The 19,146-nt window shown below is 45.8% G+C and overlaps 2 protein-coding genes across 3 annotated transcripts in view; both read left to right on the plus strand.

Annotated features, from left to right (window-relative positions):
• The first annotated feature begins 678 nt into the window (after nucleotides 1–678).
• On the plus strand, nucleotides 679–8,108 carry LOC115383057 (NACHT, LRR and PYD domains-containing protein 12-like). Of its 2 annotated transcripts, XM_030085085.1 has the most exons (12): nucleotides 679–887; nucleotides 1,277–1,334; nucleotides 1,702–1,821; nucleotides 2,098–2,217; nucleotides 2,332–2,534; nucleotides 2,612–4,427; nucleotides 4,768–4,941; nucleotides 5,264–5,446; nucleotides 5,582–5,764; nucleotides 6,224–6,406; nucleotides 6,620–6,793; nucleotides 7,071–8,108. In XM_030085085.1, the coding sequence occupies exons 2-12, from the start codon at nucleotides 1,288–1,290 to the stop codon at nucleotides 7,084–7,086; spliced, it is 3,219 nt and encodes a 1,072-aa protein (XP_029940945.1). In that variant the 5' UTR covers nucleotides 679–887; nucleotides 1,277–1,287; the 3' UTR covers nucleotides 7,087–8,108. The 2 variants fall into 2 exon arrangements, with proteins under 2 accessions (XP_029940945.1, XP_029940952.1); XM_030085092.1 differs by lacking the exons at nucleotides 5,582–5,764; nucleotides 6,224–6,406.
• A 1,243-nt stretch (nucleotides 8,109–9,351) lies between these two features.
• The window catches only part of LOC115383071 (NACHT, LRR and PYD domains-containing protein 14-like), a 51,066-nt gene continuing 41,271 nt past the window's right edge, over nucleotides 9,352–19,146 (plus strand). Inside the window, exons 1-8 of the mRNA XM_030085102.1 lie at nucleotides 9,352–9,444; nucleotides 11,513–11,570; nucleotides 12,011–12,112; nucleotides 12,233–12,435; nucleotides 12,513–14,301; nucleotides 17,210–17,383; nucleotides 17,484–17,666; nucleotides 18,953–19,135. Coding sequence (XP_029940962.1) covers nucleotides 11,563–11,570; nucleotides 12,011–12,112; nucleotides 12,233–12,435; nucleotides 12,513–14,301; nucleotides 17,210–17,383; nucleotides 17,484–17,666; nucleotides 18,953–19,135 — 2,642 coding nt within the window. The 5' untranslated portion in view covers nucleotides 9,352–9,444; nucleotides 11,513–11,562. The remainder of the gene's footprint in view (nucleotides 9,445–11,512; nucleotides 11,571–12,010; nucleotides 12,113–12,232; nucleotides 12,436–12,512; nucleotides 14,302–17,209; nucleotides 17,384–17,483; nucleotides 17,667–18,952; nucleotides 19,136–19,146) is intronic.

The following is a 19,146-nucleotide window of genomic DNA, read 5'->3' on the forward strand; positions in this document are numbered from 1 at the left end:
ATGTACAGAGCAGTAATGCACTATATGTAATCCAAAGCTTGTCCTGATGTTATGATCAACTGTTTAACTTTTCACATGTGGAAATAAAGCAATTTCAACAACCGTTTAAATAAAAACAGGATGTGATCAGTATGTTGTTTTCCAGATGACACTTATGAAGACATATTTCAACTTTTCCTGTGTAAAGCTTCTTGATGGCATGACTAAAACTTCAAGCTGAAAGTGTTTTTACTGAACCATCTGCAATCTTCCTTTGTTTATTTCAGACCAGAGGTAAAAGTAAACTTTATAAGATGAATTTGTACTGATGTTTGGAGAACTTCATATAAAAACTGATGTTATCTGAGTTGTAGCTGCAAAATGTAATTAATTTCATTTTGTTACCCATATTCTTCTTTATCTTTTTCTTTTGAGTTGATTTGACATAGTTCAGAGGTCATGCTGTAGTTTAAAAAAGGTTAACAGAATAAGTTGAGTATGATATCTAAATATGGGTAAATTCATCTTCATTATTTCAAAAATACTTAAAAACTGCTAAATGTGTTGTGCAGTGAACAGAGTGTAAATTTGTTTTCATGTATTTTATTTTTGTTTTATTGTGAAGAGTAAAGGGAAGTGTGTCTGTTTACAGTCGCTCGAGTGAACCCGGAAGAGGAGGGGAGGCACGCGACAGCTGGACCGCGGAAGAGACGTGTGTTGGACTCTTGGAGTGTTTTTCTCTGGGTTCTGATGAACAACACTCGGTTTCTGCGGTTTCCGTGGCCGGTGCGCCTCTTCCCCGGAGCCTGTCCGGTAACAGGCTGTTGGGACTTTGAGGCCACTTTGCTCAGTGAGCGAGTCTGTGGACAGTTCAACCACCACCCTGTTTGTTTAGTCGGGTCTTTAATGTAAGAGTTTTAAACTGACATTTCTACTTTCTGCTTTCTTTAAAACGCCTCATTGATTGTTCCATTCTCGGGACTTTATTGATCCACTCATCACAGCAGTTACACGTTGCACAGATGTGGAAAAAAAAGAATTCCAATAAGGAAGGTATCTGATGTTTTGTTTTGTTTCAAACTTTCTTTCACCGGATTGTAATTGTAAACGATGCCTTCAGCTCTCGTTTGTCCATGTGTTCAAAAAGCCATCCTCTATGTAACACTGCTTTACACAAAATAAATGTTATATATTCCTTGAAATCTAGAGGTCTTCATCACCTCACATGAACCTTTGTGTGTGTGTGTGTGTGTGTGTGTGTGTGTGTGTGTGTGTGTGTGTGTGTGTTTTCTCTCAGCCTGACAGAAGATGCTTGACATGGATGAAGAGGAGCACGGAGCAGAGTGTGTCGGCAGGTGAGAGACTCAGATTGTGCTGCAGATCCTGAAGAATCCAGAAAAAAACACCAAATACAGCAAGAGATGCAGCATTCGGTGTTTTTGCTTGCTCAAAGTGAGCATTCACTCATGAATCCAAAGGAAAAAGCTCAGAGTCTTTCTGACCTCCTGCCTCCCCAGGCGCTGTTGATGGCTTTGTGTTTGTGTCGTCGTGCAGCCGCTGTTCTTTTAAACGCATCGTTCTTTAACTTAGGACACAAAAACTGAAAGTTCAAACGTGTGTTTTCATGTCTGGAAGCTCCTTGAACATCCCTGCAGGTTTGATGTGCACATCTGAGAGGTTTAGTGAATGTCTCTGATCTGACATTGGTGTGTGTTCGCACAGATTCCAGCAGCTCAGACACACGGCGGCGTCTTCGGTTTCCAGCGGGTTGTCGATGAAGACTGACTGGTCCAAAGAGCGTCCTCCACACTTCAGTGCTGAACCTGCTCATCCAGACACGCTGTAAGAAACTGTTTTATTCTCTCAAGCCCAGCTTTGGCCATATGCGGCTGCAGTGACAGTACCGAGAGCAGGAAAGCCCAGATAGCTGTGTCTCCTGCATGTTCACAAACAGAGGTGAGGGTGGGGATGTGGACGGACCGGTAAACAGAGAGCTTTTCTTTCCAGCCCAGAACCATGACAGTCCGGTACAGTGACTGAATTACAGCCCAGACCTGACCCCTCCACCCAGAAGATCCCGAGATTCTGAAACTCTTCCACCTCACTCTGTGTGTACAGATGTCAGCAGCTCAGACACACAGCAGAGTCTTCAGTATCCAGCGGGTTGTCGATGAAGACTGACTGGTCCAAAGAGCGTCCTCCACACTTCAGTGCTGAACCTGGAGCTTCACCCGCAAAGTGAGAAACTGTTGGTTTCCCTTTTACTTCTTGAAGTTTGTTTTAATTAAGTTGAGCTTTGTGTTTTTGCTGTCTGTTGTGTTGCTGAGAGTAAATGTAGCTTGGTGTCCACAGGAGGAGGAGGACTGATGTCTGTGAGGAGCAGCAGCTGTCCTGCTGTGCTTTGTGTCGGGACGTCCTGAAGGATCCAGTCTGGTGGAGCTGTGGACACCAGGTCTGCAGACAGTGCAGCAGCTCACACTGGGACCAGGGTTCTGCTTCAGGAGCCTCCTGCTGTCCTCAGTCTGCAGAAAGATCCAGAAGCAGAGCTGCACACAGTAAGAGTGGACATGTGTCTGCTGAGGGACTGCTTTGTCTTCACTGGAGTCTGACTGTTGTTGTTGTCTGTGAGCAGGTGTGGGTCTGCAGCAGCTTCTAGAAGAACACAAGAGGAGTGTGAGGAGGAGATGTGAACGTGTGACTGAAGGAAGTGATGAAGCAGGAGGAGGAAGCCTCCTCAACAGGATCTACACTGAGCTCCACATCACAGAGGGACTCAGTGAGGAGCTTCAGAGGGAACCTGAGCTGCAGCAGCTGGAGACAGCTTCCAGGAAGGAGAGCCTCCATCACACTGCCATCAGGGTTCAGGACATCTTCAAAGCCTCGGCCCAGCAGCTCAGACACATCCGAGTGGTTGTGACCAGCGGCGTGGCCGGCAGTGGAAAAACCTTCTCGGTGCACAAGTTCAGTCTGGACTGGGCCGAGGGCCTGGAGAACCAGGATGTCAGTGTGCTGGTGGTGCTCTCCTTCAGGGAGCTGAACCTGCTGGGAGAGCGGCCGTACAGTCTCCTCTCGCTGCTGGCTGTTTTCCATCCCACGCTCCAGAAGCTGACGGCAGAGGAGCTGGCCGTCTGCAAGCTGCTCTTCATCTTGGACGGCCTGGATGAAAGCAGACTTTCTCTGGACTTCAGCAGCAGCCGGCAGCTGCTTGACGTCTCCCAGCAGTCTTCGGTCAGCCTGCTGCTCACTAACCTCATCCGGGGGGATCTGCTGCCCTCGGCTCGGGTCTGGATCACTTCCCGACCAGCGGCAGTCCATCAGATTCCTCCAACATGTGTGGACAGACTGACAGAAGTGCGAGGCTTCACTGACGCCCAGAAGGAGGAGTACTTCAGGAGGAGGCTGAGTGACGAGGAGCTGAGCAGCAGGATCATCTCCCACATCCAGACCTCCAGGAGCCTCCACATCATGTGTGGAATCCCAGTCTTCTGCTGGATCACTGCTACAGTTCTGGAGCACATGTTGAGCAGCGAGCAGAGAGGAGAGCTGCCCCAGACCCTGACTGACATGTACTCCCACTTTGTGCTGGTTCAGACTCACAGGAAGAAGCTCAAGTACCATGAAGGACCTGAGACGGGTCCACAGGAGCTGACGGAGGCTGACAGGGAGCTTCTTCTGAAGCTGGGCGGGATGGCCTTGGAACATCTGGACAGAGGAAACATCCTGTTCTACCAAGAAGACCTGGAGCAGTGTGGTCTGGATGTGACTGAGGCCTCGCTGTTCTCTGGAATCTGTACTCAGATCTTCAAGAGAGAGTCTGTGATCTTCCAGAAAGCCGTCTACAGCTTCGTCCATCTGAGCGTTCAGGAGTTTCTGGCTGCAGCCTTCATGTTCCACTGTTTCACCAGCAGGAAGACAGACGTGCTGGAGAGCTTCTTCAGGGAGACCAGTGGTGAATATTATCAAATTTATGGTGATCAATCTGTCGGATGTCTTGAGGATTTTTTGGGGAACGTGTTACAGAAATCCCTCTCGAGTCAGAACGGCCACCTGGACCTGTTTGTCCGCTTCCTTCATGGCCTCTCTCTGAACTCCAACCAGAGACTCTTAGAAGGTCTGCTGGGTCAGACTGAGAAGAATCCAGAAAGCCTCCAGAGAGTCATCGACCGACTGAAGAAGATCAAGAGTGGAATAGTATCTCCTGACAGAAGCATCAACATCTTCCACTGTCTGATGGAGATGAAGGACCTCTCAGTCCATCAGGACATCCAAGAGTTCCTCAGGTCAGAGAAAAGGTCGTTGAGACTCTCTGAGATCCACTGCTCAGCTCTGGCCTACATGCTGCAGATGTCAGACCAGGTCCTGGAGGAGTTGGACCTGGGCAGGTACAACACATCACAGGAAGGAGAAAGGAGGCTGATCCCAGCTGTGAGGAACTGCAGGAGGTTTCGGTGAGTCCACATGGTCATGATCAATACCTCAGTGTTTGTAGGAAGTACTTCTTGTGTTTAGTTTTTTACTCAATGACCTGTCCTGAAGAAGCTTACTGTTTTCCTTGTTTGTGGATCTGTATGTGTTTTCATTACAACAACAAACAAACAGCACCTACGAGTGACGCAACATGAAGAAAACATCATTTTCAGGGTTTATGCTATTTCCTGGAGATACTTTTCTAAACGTTGCCATGTAGACGTGAAACTTCAGAAATGAAAATGTGAAAAATGACGTGTTTCCACTTGAAGTGTTGTCCTGTAAACAGGGCCTGAATGTCCTCTCTGTTTGTCGTTGCAGGATTGATGACTGTGACCTCTCTGACGCTCACTGGGAAGTGATCTCCTCAGCGCTGAAGGCTGACCCCTCCCTTCTGACTGAGCTGAACCTGAGTGGCAGCAGGCTGGAGGATTCGTCAGGGGAGATTCTCTGTGCCGGACTGGAGAGTCCAAACTGTAAACTGGAGACTCTGAGGTCAGTTCACTGTCTGAAGTCACCATCTGTTAAAGTGAAATCACTGAGGGGGGTGAACGGAAAAAAAAACAAAAAACAGTCCCATGTGTTGCCAAAAAGAAAAGCTCAAATTTAAGGTGAAATCAATTATTTTAATTTTCTGTCCTTGCAGCAAGTACATTTCAGTCAATATGAAAGAACAGATGTTGAAATGAGATTTCAAAATGTGAAGTCAGATAAAGTTTTCATTTCTTAACTCTTCCAATGGAAACCATCTTCAGCTCTCAATGATTTCAAGATGAACCTTCGTCCTCTAATCTCACCGCTGTCTCTCTTTCCTCAGGTTGTGTCGATGCAGTTTGACAGAGGTCAGCTGTTCTTCTCTGGCCTCAGCTCTGAAGTCCAACCCCTCCCTCCTGGAGCATCTGAAACATCTGGACCTGAGTGTGAACCAGCTGCAGGATTCAGGAGTCCAGCAGCTGTGTGGCTTCCTGGAGAGTCCACTCTGCCGTCTGCAGACTCTCAGGTCGGTTCACCGTCTGTTCCTGTTGTAGAAGGAGAAATGTTTTTCAGCAGCAGATGACGTGTGTGATGAAGATCCACAAGAGAACCTCTGATTGGTTCCTCATCATTTATTCTGCTGCTTTCTCTCTTTATTCAGGCTGGACAGCTGTACGCTGTCAGACATGAGCTGTTCTTCTGTGGCCTCAGCTCTGAAGTCGAGTTTCTCCCTCCTGGAACATCTGAAACATCTGGACCTGAGCTACAACGATCTGCTGGATTCAGGAGTTGAGCAGCTGTGTGGCTTCCTGGAGAGTCCACTCTGCAGTCTGCAGACTCTGAGGTCAGGCTCCATGTTTCAGTTTGTGTGCAGTGGGTGTTGTGTTGACAGTAAAGTGGCGACATCATTGATTTTCTCTGGTTCTGATCACTTTAAGCTCAGATTCAGGAAACAGAATTTGCTTCAGCATCAAAATCCTTTGAACCAGAATATTTCCGCTTGGTTGTAAACCATTAAAGCTCAGTTTGCTATGATAATATAGGTTCGATAGAGGGAGCTAAATGTCTGCGGATGATTCCTGCTGTTTCTGGGGATGAAGCTGCTGGTAGAGCTGCAGTGTTTCAGAGCTGAAGGCACTGTCAGTTCACTGAAGCTGCAGCATCAGAGCTCTTCTCCTCCTGTTGGTTTCAGCTGTTTGAGCTTCACATTTCTAAACTCTTCCAGTCTGAACCTTCTTCAGCTCTCAGTGATTTCAGGATGAAACTTTGTCCTCTGATCTCACTTCTTTCTCTCTGTCTTCAGGCTGTGTAGATGCAGTTTGTCAAAGATCAGCTGTTTCTCTGTGGCCTCGGCTCTGAAGTCCAACCCTTCAATCCTGAAACATCTGAAACATCTGGATCTGAGTGTGAACCATCTGCAGGATTCAGGAGTTGAGCAGCTGTGTGGTTTCCTGGAGAGTCCACTCTGTGGTCTGCAGACTCTCAGGTCAGTTCAGTTACAAGCCTTTCTCCTTCTACCACAGGAAGCAGCTGATCTGAGACTCTGAAGGTGAACATTAGGAAGTCTGTGAATGTTGTGCTGACATGTGGATGATGTTTGTGATGAAGATCAGGACTCAGTAATGTGGAGCTGCTCATTTCTCCATCAACACATCTGATTGGTTCCTCATTGATTCTGCTGCTCTCTCTCTTTGTTCAGGCTGGAGTACTGCAGTTTGTCAAAGATCAGCTGTTCTTCTCTGGTCTCAGCTCTGAAGTTCAACCCCTCCCACCTGAAGGAGCTCGACCTGAGTGACAACGAGCTGCAGAAAGCAGATGTGCAGCAGCTGGTTGATCTTCAGCAGAGTCCAGACTGCAGCCTGCAGACTCTGAGGTCAGTAGATGGTTGGAGTGAGTCCATGCTGCTCTCAGCAGGTTTGTACTGCACACAGTCAGTGTGAGAACAAAGATCCAGGGTTTGATGCTCAGTGAGGCTGTGAGAGGAGAACGCTGAGCAGCTTCAGGATTGGACAGCAGAGGACCCAGTCAGCCAATCAGAGGAGCCCCAGGCTTGCTGTGTTGGTCCTTCATGAGCTCTGAGCTGCTGCACCACTGCTCTGATTTGAATTCCTCACTGCTTCAGAGACTCATCGCCTGTCATCTCTCTGCAGCTGGAAGTCGAGTTAGAAGAGACGTTGTGAGAGCAGAGAGGATGCTGGAGATCCACTGAGGAGAGCAGAGCTTCGTCCAGCACCGAGTGACTCAGGAACCAACAGAGGAACTGCTGACTGAAGAGCTGTGAGAGTCCAGGCTGGCATCGAACCAGGGTTCCTCTGGATGTGACGCACAATCACTGTGTGTGTGTGGACTGTTCCTCCTCCTCCTCCTCCTCCTGACCCATTATGCTCACGCGTAGCTTTTCCTATAAATAAATTTTGTAGATTAAAGCCTCAATGTCAGACTGCTGTTGTGCACAGAGGAACTTTACTGATGTGTCAGAAGCAGTGTTGGGCAAGTTGCTTTTAAAAAGTAATTGGTTATATATGCTTCTTCAAAAAAAAGTAACTGAGTGAAGTGAGTGAAGACTTTAAAAAGAACTAATTAGGCAAAGTAACTATTGCGTTACTTTAAAAAAATGTGTTTATGTCAAACAGTTTCAACCACTTCTGAATGGAACATGTTCAACTATTTATTATAAAACTGAATACATGGTTCATAAAATAAATGCACACTTGGCAGAATATACTGTAAACAGGAAACACCACATTAATCTGAATTATTCAAATGTTGATGTGTGATAACATGAGACAAGACACTGTCAAATTTATTTTGTAACAGTAGATAGCATTTCTACATTTGTACAATAATAATAAAATACAATAGATATATGTCAGTAGATGTCTGTATTTTCATTTAAAGCTGCCTTTGAGTGAGCAGGGCTCTCTGTGGCTGTATCTCTGTCATGTCATGTGATGCACTTTGCGCCAATTTGTTCCTTCTTTCTGTGTGAAGATCTCATTTAGAACTTTCCTGACTGAAGAGTTTGCAACAATGTATCTTTTTAAATGACGTCATAATCTAATTTGACCTATATATGCAAATTGCCGGCATGTAAATTAGATGATGACATCACTTCAAAGTTTTCTGAGTGAGGAGTTTGCAACAATGTATCAGTGAAGAAGCAACATTGTTTTTTTTAACAAAGTCAAATAAAGTACATCTGATTTAATTATTAAGCATATAATGTAAATATTATCATTTTGCAATTTCACTTAAATTATTGCCATCGTAATATTTATAACACAACTCAAAATTGGCTGCCTGCTACTTCCATAGAATTGTCAGTACAGTTTTATCACATTTTTTTTAATTTTGATGTTCCCTGTTATCTTTAAATTATGCATCAAATTATTAAATTATGCCTCATATTGTCCCATTTAATTTAGATAACAGTTCTGTTGATATGTCTATTATAACAGATATGGGGGAGAAAAACTAAAATAACCGTAAGCAGCACCCTCTAGTGCAGGGGTCGGCAACCTTTTTGTCATGGAGTGCCAGTTTAAAATTTTCTCATCAGTGTGTGTGCCATTATCAACTAAAACGCAAGTTAACACAAAATACAAAAAGATTTCCAACATACCTGGAAATGTATTCCTTTCAGATAAAGCAGATACAAACATATCTTTAAAGATATTTTTCTGTTACTCCAAAAAGTGCTTTCATAAACTTTGTGTTTTGTTCTCTGCATGCTCATGTTTCGAATTAACTGGTGCCCGTGTTAACTTGTGACCAATAGATGAATGAGACTTGAAGTCGAGCGAACGTCGGTTTTCTACAGTTACAGTGAATGTATAAGTTTAAAGTCTTTTATGAGTCTTACTTGAACAGCTGCTGTTATCAGCATGTGTTTACACAGAAGTCCGCCGTCACTCGTTAACACGGGAACCAGTTAATCCATAACACCGGCGGGGCAATCGCTCGTTTTTTGCTATGGAGCTCTTTAAACAACTCGCTGTAGCGCGATTTGCTTCCATTTCTTCTCTCCAGTGTTTTTTCTCTCGGGGTTTTTATTAAAACAATGTTTTTCTGCTTGTTTTTGACAGTCCTGTTTCCCGTTTACTGCGCACGTCGTCACGTCACTACGTACGGGGGCGCGCACGCGGAACAAATAATCCCCCGCTTTTTTTCGCTCCGCTGTCAGGCAGCTTTTATATGAGACACGGAGCGGGTTATCGATCGGTCTACACCACCTCGTACAATCAGCTCCGAAATACAATCCGCTCAGAGTGAAGCAGATCCACTCGGACGTCTACATGACACATCCGCTCTGCCTTATAAGCCATTATATGGGTGGCATGTAAACGTGCCCAGTCTTGGTGCCACGCGTGCCACGGGTGGCACGCGTGCCAAGGGTTGCCGACCCCTGTGGAACCTTCTAAGCAGGACAACTTACGGTCTCAACCCCACCCGGAAGTTGCGCCTGAAGTGAGATATTTTTGGCATGTTGTCTCTTTCCTGCTGCATTTCATCTGTGATTTACAGGTCAGTAGCTGCTACGTTACTTATTTGCACTCTGCAAACGAGTACTTCAGACAGAAGATTAGTAGAAAGAGGTGTCATGTTGCTTCGTGCACATTTGTGGACTTAGTTTCAACGTGTTTAACGGTGTTTCGGATGAAGTGGTGGCCGACCACTTGTGGCGTCCCTTGTTGTTCGTTGGTTCTTGTAAGAGGAAATGTTTAAAAACTCAAGAACGCAAGAGATCGTAGCTGTCCGTGTGAACGCCGTTCAGCCGCATTCAGAGTTTCTACGTTTCGAAGTGTTGTACATTTGCCTGCTGTTTCTTGAAGTTACGAGGGACACTAGTGAAACTTGGGCCACCAGTTAACGGGGAAGTCATTTCATCCGAAACACCGGCCATCAGACTGTAGCAAATTTATTTCTTCCCTGTTTGACCTGTCAAACGTGATTTTAGCACACAAAGACAGATATAAGCACTCTGCAACTATACTCGTAAATAAAATAATTCGTGTGGTGTGGTGAGTGCATTGCATAACACAGAAATACCGTTATGTTGAATGTTCCTGTTTGATTTTTTTGTTGGCTGGGGTTAGATCAGGTTGTGGCAGTGTCATTTCTAACAATATATGATTACAGCACCCGTCATGCTGATCATCTCAAATGTGATGACCCTAAAAGTTGTGTGTCCCTTGTTGATGTTTTTAAAAGTCAATGTTTGAGACTCAGCAGAAATCAATACCTGTCCTGGCAAACACCATTGACCTGGATTCATATGAAAGTTTGGAAGTGTTGCACTTTTGTCTCCTTATTACCCGAAGTTGAACAAGTCTGGTCTCATTTTATTGATTTGTTTCTGTCTATCATTTAGGGCTGCACGATATTGGAAAAAACTGACATTGCGATTTTTTGGGGGCTTGCGATATATTGCAATATATATTGCGATATTAAAAATAGAAGAATTTTCATCAGATGACCTGAATAGCTCTATTTGGGGAGATGGCCACATGAGAGAAATACGTGGTGCTTCATACCGCTTGTCGAGCATGCGGATCATTTTTTAAAATCCCTCTTTAACGATCCACGGTGTTCAATGGCACCATGTCTTTTGCTAGGTAAAAAGTTATTGCATCCGTGATTTGTCGATGCTGTTTGGAGTTCCTATCATACGGTGTTATGCCGGCAAAGGCTTCTGTAATTGTTTTTTGAGAAGATGAAGTTTCACCTGGGGTCTTTGGTTTTGCACTGGAAATACAGGAGCTTGTGATGGCGTTTCAAATAGTCCAACAGGTTTGACGTATTACCTCGTGTTGAGGCAACCACGACGAGGCACTGACGGCAGAGGACGTTGTTTTGCTCCGTATCGTCTTTTTTTTATAGCCGAAATATATCCAAATTTCACATGTTGGCCTTCTCTTGGGGACTAAATCCTCTGTCGCTTCCTCCTGCATGTCGCCTGTGTTCAGAGTGTAGCCCGAACCCCCCCTCTCTCTCTGCTGTGGAGGAGGGAGGGAGGCGGTGAGTGCTGAGCAGGAGGGAGGGAGAGAGTGGCTGTGCGGAGCATGGAGCAGCTTGCTGCTTTTATGAAGCAAAACAAAAGTTAAAAATAATAATAATAAAAATATCGCACATCCTGCAATGTGACTATTGCACATGCGCACATTGCGATGGCAATGTTCAAACGATATATTGTGCAGGCCTACTATCATTATTAAACACCCTCCCTGGGTCACTCCAGATGTGTTCAGTTGCTGCTGGCTGGTTTTTGGAAGTACAGAGTGTCCCAAAATGTTCTAACTTCCTGACTGTCCAGAAGGGGGCGCCACAGGACCCTTCATGTCCCTTGCTCTTCATTATTTACATCAATAATATTGGGGTCCATAAGATGCACATTTTTGAGCCGATTATACAAAACCAGCAAAAGAAGAATCACAGTTTTTAAGTGGCTAAAGCAGCTAAATGAGGGCGTTGGAGTGAAACAGCATCAAGAGTAAATCACTATTTTATTGTTAAATGATGGAGTCACTTGGGACTGATCGGGGTGTGTGTGTGTGTCCCTGTCCTAATCCTTGTTTGCTGCTTTCTCTCTCAGCCTGACTGAACGTGTGTGATGTGGATGGATCGGAGCACAGAGCCGAATCTATGGACCGGTAAGAGACATCAGATTCTCCCGCAGAACCCACAAAAACACCAAACAGAAGAAAAGATGCAGCAGTTGTTGTTTGTGTTTTCCTCCTCAAACGTGTGATCGCAGCTGTTGATGGCTTCCTGTTTGGCCCCGTCTTGTTACGGTCACTGTTCTTTTAAACCAGTGTTTGTTCCTCGAGCCGCAAAGTAAAGTGACAGTTCAGATGTGTGCTGCCATGTCTGGAGCTTCTTTGAGCACCAGGTTGACGTGCATGTCTCAGAAGTTTCATTAATGTCTGTGAATGGCGAGATCCTCCGAGATCTGTCAATAATCCAACAGAACATTACAGAACAACGAAGTGAACTGTGCAAACTGTCTACGGTTTCTGAATGGTTTGCTCTTGAAGTGCATCACCTCGATGCATTAACATTAAAGCTAAGGTGTGTGTGCACATGCACTCAGACACACAGAGTCTTCAGTACCCAGCGGATTGTCGATGAAGAGTGACTGGTCCAAAGAACGTCCTCCAAACTTGAGTCCTGAACTTGGAGCTTCAGCCTCAAAGTAAGAAAACTGATGGTTTTCCTTTTATTTCTTCAAAACCAGTGTGAGAGTCGAAGCTGGATCTTTGTCTACTTTCTGTGTGTTGTGTTGCTGAGAGTAAATGTAGCTTGGTGTCCACAGGAGGAGGAGGACTGATGTCTGTGAGGAGCAGCAGCTGTCCTGCTGTGCTTTGTGTCGGGACGTCCTGAAGGATCCAGTCTGGTGGAGCTGTGGACACCAGGTCTGCAGACAGTGCAGCAGCTCACACTGGGACCAGGGTTCTGCTTCAGGAGCCTCCTGCTGTCCTCAGTCTGCAGAAAGATCCAGAAGCAGAGCTGCACACAGTAAGAGTGGACATGTGTCTGCTGAGGGACTGCTTTGTCTTCACTGGAGTCTGACTGTTGTTGTTGTCTGTGAGCAGGTGTGGGTCTGCAGCAGCTTCTAGAAGAACATAAGAAGAGTGTGAGGAGGAGATGTGAACGTGTGACTGAAGGAAGTGATGAAGCAGGAGGAGGAAGCCTCCTCAACAGGATCTACACTGAGCTCCACATCACAGAGGGACTCAGTGAGGAGCTTCAGAGGGAACCTGAGCTGCAGCAGCTGGAGACAGCTTCCAGGAAGGAGAGCCTCCATCACACTGCCATCAGGGTTCAGGACATCTTCAAAGCCTCGGCCCAGCAGCTCAGACACATCCGAGTGGTTGTGACCAGCGGCGTGGCCGGCAGCGGAAAAACCTTCTCGGTGCACAAGTTCAGTCTGGACTGGGCCGAGGGCCTGGAGAACCAGGATGTCAGTGTGCTGGTGGTGCTCTCCTTCAGGGAGCTGAACCTGCTGGGAGAGCGGCCGTACAGTCTCCTCTCGCTGCTGGCTGTTTTCCATTCCACGCTCCAGAAGCTGACGGCAGAGGAGCTGGCTGTCTGCAAGCTGCTCTTCATCTTTGACGGCCTGGATGAAAGCAGACTTTCTCTGGACTTCAGCAGCAGCCGGCGGCTGCTTGACGTCTCCCAGCAGTCTTCAGTCAGCCTGCTGCTCACTAACCTCATCCGGGGGGATCTGCTGCCCTCGGCTCGGGTCTGGATCACTTCCCGACCGGCGGCGGCCCATCAGATCCCTCCAACATGTGTGGACAGACTGACAGAAGTGCGAGGCTTCACTGACGCCCAGAAGGAGGAGTACTTCAGGAGGAGGCTGAGTGATGAGGAGCTGAGCAGCAGAATCATCTCCCACATCCAGACCTCCAGGAGCCTCCACATCATGTGTGGAATCCCAGTCTTCTGCTGGATCACTGCTACAGTTCTGGAGCACATGTTGAGCAGCGAGCAGAGAGGAGAGCTGCCCCAGACCCTGACTGACATGTACTCCCACTTTGTGCTGGTTCAGACACACAGGAAGAAGCTCAAGTACCATGAAGGACCTGAGACGGGTCCACAGGAGCTGACGGAGGCTGACAGGGAGCTTCTTCTGAAGCTGGGCAGGATGGCCTTGGAACATCTGGACAGAGGAAACATCCTGTTCTACCAAGAAGACCTGGAGCAGTGTGGTCTGGATGTGACTGAGGCCTCGCTGTTCTCTGGAATCTGTACTCAGATCTTCAAGAGAGAGTCTGTGATCTTCCAGAAAGTCGTCTACAGCTTCATCCATCTGACTGTTCAGGAGTTTCTGGCTGCAGTCTTCATGTTCCACTGTTTCACCAGCAGGAAGACAGACGTGCTGGAGAGCTTCATCGGAGAGGATCACCATTTCACATCTCTACATGATTTCCTGGAGAAAATCCTGCTGAAATCTCTCTCGAGTCAGAACGGCCACCTGGACCTGTTTGTCCGCTTCCTTCATGGCCTCTCTCTGAACTCCAACCAGAGACTCTTAGAAGGTCTGCTGGGTCAGACTGAGAAGAATCCAGAAAGCCTCCAGAGAGTCATCGACCGACTGAAGGAGATCAAAAGTGAGACCATGCTTCCTGACAGAAGCATCAACATCTTCCACTGTCTGACGGAGATGAAGGACCTCTCAGTCCATCAGGACATCCAAGAGTTCCTGAAGTCAGAGAACACGTCAAAGAAGGAACTCTCTGAGATCCACTGCTCAGCTCTGGCCTACATGCTGCAGATGTCAGACCAGGTCCTGGAGGAGTTGGACCTGGACAGGTTCAACACATCAGTGGAGGGACGACGGAGACTGATCCCAGCTGTGAGGAACTGCAGGAGGTTTCGGTGAGTCCACACACAGCTGTTCCAAACCTGTACATACACTCATAAGGAACATAATGTCATGGCTCTCTTGAGTTTCCAGTTATTTCTTTATCTCTGATTTTTCTCTGGTAGAGTGGTTAAGAAGGCAGAGTTTCCCCTACATACACTTTACTTGGGCGGGCCGCCCAAGTACATTGACACCCGCCAAAGAAGATGAATGATAAAAAACAAAAAAAAAAAAAACGCGTGGTGTGTCTCTCACACTGGGTGTCAGGCTCGCGCACCCCCGTGTACTCTGATCTCTGGACACATAGCATGGAAGCATGCTAGTTTAGCCGCTAGCGGCTACTGGCTAACAGCCTGCAGGCTGCAGATTAATGCTGGTCGACCGTCCCGGGCAGTAAAACTTATAATCAGCTCGATTGGCTGATTTTTCCTGCAGAAGCTCCTCTTGCTGTTTTATTGAGCAGGCTGTATGTTCTGGTGTTATGTCTGTTTATATCACGTTGCGTGTGCAGCTCCGAGTCCTGCTCCGTGTCTTCTTCTCTATTTTGGAGCTGCTGTGTCAGAGTGACAGCGCCATCTGAAGGCCTGGTGGGTGAACTACATCGTTTTGAGTCCTTGTTATGTTGCGTGGATGTAGATATTTCCTGAAGCGATGCTGTGTGGACAGGAAACTGAGAAGGAGATTGTAAACAAATAAGTTGGGCTCATTTGTAATTCAGGGACAGGTAGACGTCCAGTTGTGTTCCATTCTCAGCTGCTCAAAACACCACATCACACTGGAAACATCTGGAACCACGGAACATTAATAATTTTCTACAGTCTTCGAGTCATCGGATTTTCCCTAAAGCCCACAGAGAAGACATTTACATTAAAAGCAGAGTTCTGTCGGATTTGGACGTCTGTTGCTGTGAAAGTTAGGATACATAGATATGTTTTGTACCCTAATCTTGATAAATGTAATAGCATTTCAAGAAAATTGACCCCATTTAATGAGAAATAAAATAATAATAATGTTTGCACCACCTGAGCCCACAGTAAACTGTCATAAATTTAATCCAGTACAATAAAAAGATGTGATTAAATGCCCCCCCAAGTAGATAATTACCGTCCATTTATCGTTATCGAGGTGAACTGCTTAATATTATCGTGATATTGATGTGAGGCCAAATCGCCCAGCTCTAGCAAGTGATTTAAACCATAATGCATAAGAGCACAGTGTGAATAATTTCAGTTAATTTTCTTGTGCTCTTTTGCATTATGGTTATGCAAGTTTTTTTTCTCTTTTAGATCAAAACTGAACTGAGGAACAGGCTGCAAGGGGAGCATCTTGCTGCATGCATGCGCATCAGCATAAATGGACCTGACCCCCGATCCTTTCCGTACTGAAAGGCATTGGAGATCTTTTTTACTAAACCAAGAAAAATACACTGCTCTGACACAAACTGTCAGCTTTGCAACTAGCTTTGCAAGTGGCTTTAAATGGCTATTTTTCCTTCATTTTTTTTTTATTTCGCTTTTCTTTTTGGTTCTGTTTATGTTAAAGCAGGCTTAAGATGTATCTAGAATAAATAACACATGGTTCATAAACCAGTTTGACCAGGTTATTGTGAATGCACTTATCAAAGACCGCAACGTCCTCCTACACCGCCCGACCCACCACCACAAGTAAATTCTCAACCTAGGGGAAACACTGAGAAGGTATACTTCTTTGTCACAAAAAACATTCATGAAGTTAGTTTCTTTAATGACTTTATTATGAGTTAACAGAAAAAGTGACCAAATCTGCTGGATCAAAAATATACAGACAGTAATGTTCATATTTGTTTGTATATCCTTTGACCATTTTCACTTGAATTATGTGACAAACAAGCGAGACAGTCAATATAGATTAAGAGGCACTGAAGTTTTCAAACGACTGGAATCAAGAACCAAATTGAAAGAAAGATGCATCACAACAAAAGGAATCAATTTATGGAATAAACTTGACAGTGAAATTAAGAAGTCTCAGTCCATTCACATCTTCAAGAAATGTTTAAAAGCACAGGTATTGGGAGGGTACGACTCTGTTTTAAAGAATGGTCCAACTTAGAATTGATTGTTTCTTTTGCAAATATTTCATTAAGGTTTTTTTTTTTTTTGTATTTACATTTTGGGAAATGGTTGTATTTGATCTGTAATTATTTGTGAAATGGTCGTATTTGTATTTTGATTTAGTGAAATGGTTGTATTGAATTTTGCATTTTTTTTTTGTGATATGTTAACAAATCTTGACAAATTGTCATTTATTTTATGTTGATAGGGGCAGACATCATAAGTCTCACTTCTTTCTGTTCCTTTTCATTTCTTTCTTTTAAAAAAGAATGAAACAAATAAATTCAATTCAATTCAATGTGCTTTTGGTAGCCATGCACAACCTTCTGGCAAACTTCTGGTTGAATCTGTGACCAACTTGACAGAACTGATGCAGTTCAGTGAAATGTGTTGGCTCTCTGACATGGACTTGTTTCTTAAACATTGTCCACGTGTCCTCAATGGGGTTTAATTCAGGACTTTGGGACGGCCATTCTAAAACCTCAATTCTAGCCTGATTTAGCCATTCCGTTACCACTTTTGATGTTTGTTTACTTTCCATTGGCAACAAAACAGCCCCACAGCATAATACTACCTCCATCATGTTTAACAGTAGGCGTGGTGTTCTTCGGGTTAAAGGCTTCACTTTTTCTCCTCCAGACATATTTCCAGGCATTCCAAGAACTCAGAGTACTGATTCCAGATGCTCAAACGACCAGTATTTATTAAAAGTCCCTCAAGTTGGAACTGATGACTGCTTTGTGTATTCTGAACCTGCTGCTTTGATTTCATGACAGCTCAATAAGAGTGTCCTCTCTCACGGCCGCTTCCTGTCCTCCGTGTCTCGTTCCAGATTCTCTTTCTGTGACCTGACTGACTCTCACTGGGAAGTGATCTCCTCAGCGCTGAAGTCTGACCCCTCCCACCTGACCGAGCTGGTCCTGAGTAACGGTGACATGAAGGATGGATCAGTGAAGTTCCTGTGTGCCGGACTGGAGAGTCCAAACTGTAAACTGGAGACTCTGAGGTCAGTCCATGCCTGAAGAAGTCCTGGTGTGTAGCGACTGTGTTAACTCTCAGGATGAAACGTTGTCCTCTGATCTCACTTCTTCCTGTCTTTATTCCAGGTTGTTCAACTGCAGGTTGTCAGAGATCAGCTGTTCTTCTGTGGCCTCAGCTCTGAAGTCCAACCCCTCAGTCCTGGAACATCTGGAACATCTGGACCTGAGTAGAAACCATGTGCAGGATTCAGGAGTACAGCAGCTGTGTGGCTTCCTGGAGAGTCCACTCTGTGGTCTGCAGACTCTGAGGTCAGACTCCATGTTTGAGGTTGTGCAGTGAAAGTTGTGTTGACACTGAAGTGATCTGAGAGCGATCCACACTGAGGATCTCCATGAGATCACCCTTCTCAAGAAGAATTAATGAAAAACCATGATCAGCCTGATCAGTGTCATCTAATTATGATTAACTACTAATCTGATCTGTGATTCAGTGTTTACAACCAGATTTAGAATATAGGCAGGAATCAGAAGTTTAAGGATTTGGAGACTTTGAAATGAAATCTTTACTCTGATACAACTTTGAAAACTGTGCAGTTTTCATCATGTCAGTCATTCTCAAATGAAAGGCAGAAGATGCGTCTTGTCGCTGTGATGGAACCTGAAACCTGAAGTCATTGAGTGTTTCAGGTCTTTCAACATCAGACACCATCGCTCAGGCCACCTCAGCCAATACTCCAGCAGCATTCCTCCATGGATCTGTCCTCTCCATCCATTGACCTTCTTTGCAGCTTCAGTTGCAGACCCGATGGCCTTCCTCTTTGCCTCCCTGGTGAGGCCCAGCAGTGTGAGTACTTTGCGGAGTGACTGCCCTGCAAATCCTGGTCAGAGCTTCTCGAGGCGTTTTCCAGCCTTGCCTCCTGCACCCGCCTACCAGCTCCTGGTGCTCGGCTCGCTTTCTCTTGCTGTCCTCGCCCATAAACTCCTCTGGGAGCCGAGAGTTCCAGAATGATCAACCACCTGGTGGAATCTGACACAATGATCGCGTGTAGCTGAATTCAGCTGTTTGTTAAGGTCAACCTCCAGTTGATGGTGGAGCTGAGGAGGTCAGACGTTGGTCCAGATTGTGAGTTCGGCTCCTCTCTGGCTCTGTGGGAGACGCTGCTTGTGGATCTTGCTGGTGTTGATGGCAGTGGCTTTGCTGTCTGCAGCCGCCCTCAGCTCCTGGTCTCGGAGCTTTGGGACAGCAGCTAAAGGAGGAGCCTGAGGAATCAATAACCTGGACACTGAAGACAGGAGGCCGTCTCTGTCTTTAACCAGATGTGGAGGTTGGATGTCATGAACATTCTGAACTAAAAACCCAATGGGATGTGAATCTGCTTTCCAGATGTTGAGCCAGGTGACCTTCAGTTAGTGGACATTGTTCCATTTTGTCTTTGCTCCTTGATGCTCTGTTCCGACCATCCTGCTGGCTGGTTCTTCCTCAGCGACTGCCCACGCTTCCTCCTGACCAAGATGCTGTTGCTCTCAACTAATAAAACAGGTTGAATCAAAAGTTGTACAGTCAGAGTAAACGTTGCCTTTCTCTCTGTCTTCAGGTTGTTTAGATGCAAGTTGTCAGAGATCAGCTGTTCCTCTGTGGCCTCGGCTCTGAAGTCCAACGCCTCAGTCCTGAAACATCTGGAACATCTGGACCTGAGTGAGAACCAGCTGCAGGATTCAGGAGTTGAGCAGCTGTGTGGTTTCCTGGAGAGTCCACTCTGTGGTCTGCAGACTCTGAGGTCAGTTCAGC

Source organism: Salarias fasciatus, chromosome 3 (assembly GCF_902148845.1).
Source record: "Salarias fasciatus chromosome 3, fSalaFa1.1, whole genome shotgun sequence".
Lineage (NCBI taxonomy): Eukaryota > Metazoa > Chordata > Actinopteri > Blenniiformes > Blenniidae > Salarias > Salarias fasciatus.

Excerpts from the sequence above, each read along its gene's own strand:
- LOC115383057 (XM_030085085.1), top strand. The coding sequence starts at position 1,288 with ATGCTTGACATGGATGAAGAGGAGCACGGAGCAGAGTGTGTCGGCAG. Across the intron at positions 4,942-5,263 it reads TGTAAACTGGAGACTCTGAG|GTTGTGTCGATGCAGTTTGA; the intron begins GTCAGTTCACTG and ends CTCTTTCCTCAG. Across the intron at positions 6,407-6,619 it reads TGTGGTCTGCAGACTCTCAG|GCTGGAGTACTGCAGTTTGT; the intron begins GTCAGTTCAGTT and ends CTCTTTGTTCAG.